Source organism: Sycon ciliatum, chromosome 13 (assembly GCF_964019385.1).
Source record: "Sycon ciliatum chromosome 13, ocSycCili1.1, whole genome shotgun sequence".
Lineage (NCBI taxonomy): Eukaryota > Metazoa > Porifera > Calcarea > Leucosolenida > Sycettidae > Sycon > Sycon ciliatum.
The window spans coordinates 18,232,313-18,235,658 of NC_088655.1; the positions used below are offsets into that span (position 1 = coordinate 18,232,313).

The 3,346-nt window shown below is 44.1% G+C and overlaps 1 protein-coding gene across 1 annotated transcript; it reads left to right on the forward strand.

Moving 5' to 3' along the window:
• The first annotated feature begins 980 nt into the window (after window positions 1–980).
• Window positions 981–3,128, forward strand: LOC135829843 (uncharacterized). Its single transcript, XM_065342227.1, has one exon. The coding sequence runs from the start codon at window positions 1,148–1,150 to the stop codon at window positions 2,357–2,359; it is 1,212 nt and encodes a 403-aa protein (XP_065198299.1). The 5' UTR covers window positions 981–1,147; the 3' UTR covers window positions 2,360–3,128.
• The last annotated feature ends 218 nt before the right edge of the window (window positions 3,129–3,346 follow it).

The window sequence follows — 3,346 nt, forward strand, 5'->3', positions numbered from 1 at the left end:
AATTGCACATTTCGCGGAAAGATAAGTGACTTCTTCAAAACCACTGTTTTAGGCCAGTTTTTCGGCCGGCCGATTTTGGAAATGCCTATCTCGAGTGCACTGACAACACAATCCTTTGCAGGGGGGGGGGGGGGTGGTATCAATTTCCTGAAAAGCAGTGTCACCAATTCTGATAACAGTGGTGTCGATTTTGTAGCAGAATATTGACGTACTAAGTGTTATTCGAGAGTCCTAAAGGTGGTTTTTCCAACAAAACTTAACCGCGCGGAGAGGGGCAGCATTTCCACCGTGCATACTCACTTGTTTGCGTGTTTTCCTTTTTGTTACCCAAACCTGTTATTAGCTCACCCAGATGTGAAAAGCTCATACTTCGTCGATTTATCTTTTACACGTACATTCACATGCATAATTATTATGTTCTCTTAGGCTTATCGTCACATTGGAGACGATTTTCATTGATGATACGTGTAGTTTGAATGTAATCGATAAGGCCATTTGCTCATGCATATGAAATATAAATTCAAGATATGCACAGTCAGCTCAGGTGAGTGATATGCGTCGGGTGTGACGCTTGAGTGCTAAATCCCCAACACTTGCGCTCGCTTCAATCTGAAATCCCCCCCCCCCCCAAAAAATAAGGATTGCGTTGCACATTGGTCCTGTGGATGCAGTGAATGGGATTTTCGGTCTTTGACCACTTGCTGGTGAGCTGATCTACTCACCTCCCACCGCTTTAGGAGCTGTATCTGCGCCTTGATCCTTGAAGGGTGGTGGCGTTCCTACGGATGCGGAAAGCCCGGCTTCCAGCCGAGTCTCACGCGAACCGTGAAAAAAAAAATTGGTCCTGTGGCAATTCAATTATTAAGTGCCACCCCACGCCTGCATGAAAACAACAATACTGCCAATTTTATATCCTGAACAATATCAAACCTTGGTGCACGCACAATTTCCAACTCACTTGGGGCAGTCTACATATTCGTAGCGTCTCTACTTCTCTTGGCTGTGTCGACGTTTTTAAATGCTTGTGGCTTATATATTCAGCTCGCATAAACATTTCTTCTAGGTCAATACAAGGACTGTGAACTTTAAGCATGGGACTTCTCTCCTTAAAGTAGTGTATAACATCGACACTTTTCTGGATGGTGATATGGCCGACAAACGAAGGGAAACGGTTATCGCATCTTGGATCGACTCAAGTACTGCAGCAGTGAACAGCACGACATGGTTACCCGTGACTGAGATTGCAGCACCCAGCACATTACAGTTAAGTCAGCCTTCAAACACTTCAATGGCGACACAACTGTCATCCAGTTGTCCACCGGTGTTCAACCTGGGAGGAGAGCAAAACTCTGGTCAGCCTGGCAGAGAGTCGTCTACCGTTCCGGATGCGTCTGTGCTGCAAAGTGCCAGTACTAACCTTACACAGTCGGTTAATGCTGCTATCATCCTTACACCAGAACATACAGTGAAGGAGCAATTTCCAAACTTCCGTAAATCCCTTAGAAGTCTGGAGGAAGGGAAAAGCAAGCTTGATACTCTCACTCCTATACTGCAACAACCAACGAAGAGTATTCGTCCTGAGTTATATTCTACTGCTGAGCCCGTGACGGGAGCGTGTTCACCCGGCTTGTTGCAAGTGAGAGAAGCTAGTTCTGCCACCAGTTGTTATCCTACACAGTCCACCAAATCTTCTACCACTCCTACACTGGAACCAACTTTCGAGCGAATACCAGGAACTATGCACATCACATCACTTACAGACTTTTGGTCTGAACATGCTGTCATCGGAATCGCCTCCCAGTCGAAACCCAGTACTGGGAACGTACATCACACTTACCTGTGTAACTCTGCTTCTCCTTTTGCCCTTAGGACGTCACAACGGCAACACCAAGAGGACGTTTACCTTGGACAGAGAACAAGAGATTACGGAACAATTACACTTCCCTCTCAACCCCATATCAGTAACATCCCTGCATGCAGTTACACAACTGCTGGACTCATTAAGGTCTACACAGAGTCTCCAGACGTTAGCAGCTCCGCAGAATCATCGACACCTCGTTTGGACAAGACCGCATCGTTCTCTGGTGATGTACAAGGTGCTTCGCATTCAAGTATTGGCTTGTTCGCTGGAAACGAATTTATCATCCCAGTGAATACTCCCTCCCACTACAACGCCGAAGCTCCTTCTCCCAGCAAAGAGTCTAGTTTATCGACTGATGATATGGAGATGTTTTGCCAGTTGGTTGAGGAGACTAGGATAAGTGGAAAGCTCAATCAAGAACAATCATATCGAATCATATCGTGCACCATTTCGAAAAAACCAATTGTCTGTCCATGGATTTGTAAGAGGCATGTTTAATGCAGAGAAAATGTTAATTTTGTACCCTATATTCAAAGAATGGATAGATGGCGAACGCAGGAATGATAGTCCACGACGGAGTATAAGTCCGAACACATTTTCGAGACTCGGCAGGCGGCTTTCACAAGACGAATGTGCTATTCTGAGGCATGAGTATGGTCGAGATCCCAAGCGCTCTGAACAAAAAGAAATTGACTTGGCTAAAAGGTTTGGCATACAGAAAGGAGTCGTACATTGGTGGTACAGGAAACATCGGTCCTATGTGCGTCGTGTTGAGAGGAACAGTAAAAATAGCACTCACAAATCTAAAAATGCCCAAGACAAAACGGAAGAGGAGCCGCGTTATAGAGATTTTAGAGATTAAGAATCAATGATAAAATGCAAATGCTGGCCCAACAAGTTCATAAGTGTTCGCCATTCGAAATGCCCATTTCTCCATTTTAATAACATTGTGTTGCGTCCCTGAATCTCAGAATTGGTTCATAGTAGGTGTCATTGTTTTCAGAACAAAATGTGTCGGGTGTATTCATTCATGTAGTTTAGTGATGTCTACCCGTATTCCATCCTCACCAGTGTTCGTTTGTGTCTGGAACTGATGTTGTACTAGTAGCTGTTTTCCGTTTTCCGTCTTTGTGTTGTATTCGGCAGTTTAATTGTCTGATTTGTTTCGTTGAAACCGTATGAGAAGCCGGCATTTTTCTTGGTATTTTCACTGTCTATTCCAAGTACATTACGAGGAACAAGAAAATTTGAAATATTCAAAATTTGATCGTGCTTATGTCTTTAAAGTTTGGTCCATTCCCTAGGGATCGCGTTTCAACAGATTATGACATGTTTATTATTGCTATTGAGCTTGTTCGCGTTGCCATCAACAAGAAAGCTTAGCTAGCCTTCGCAAAACCAAATGAACAAAAGAAATGAGGAACTAGCGAGACCAATGACGTAAACACACAAGTACAACTGCAGAATAGGGGAATATACATGAAC

Excerpts from the sequence above, each read along its gene's own strand:
- LOC135829843 (XM_065342227.1), top strand. The coding sequence starts at position 1,148 with ATGGCCGACAAACGAAGGGAAACGGTTATCGCATCTTGGATCGACTCA.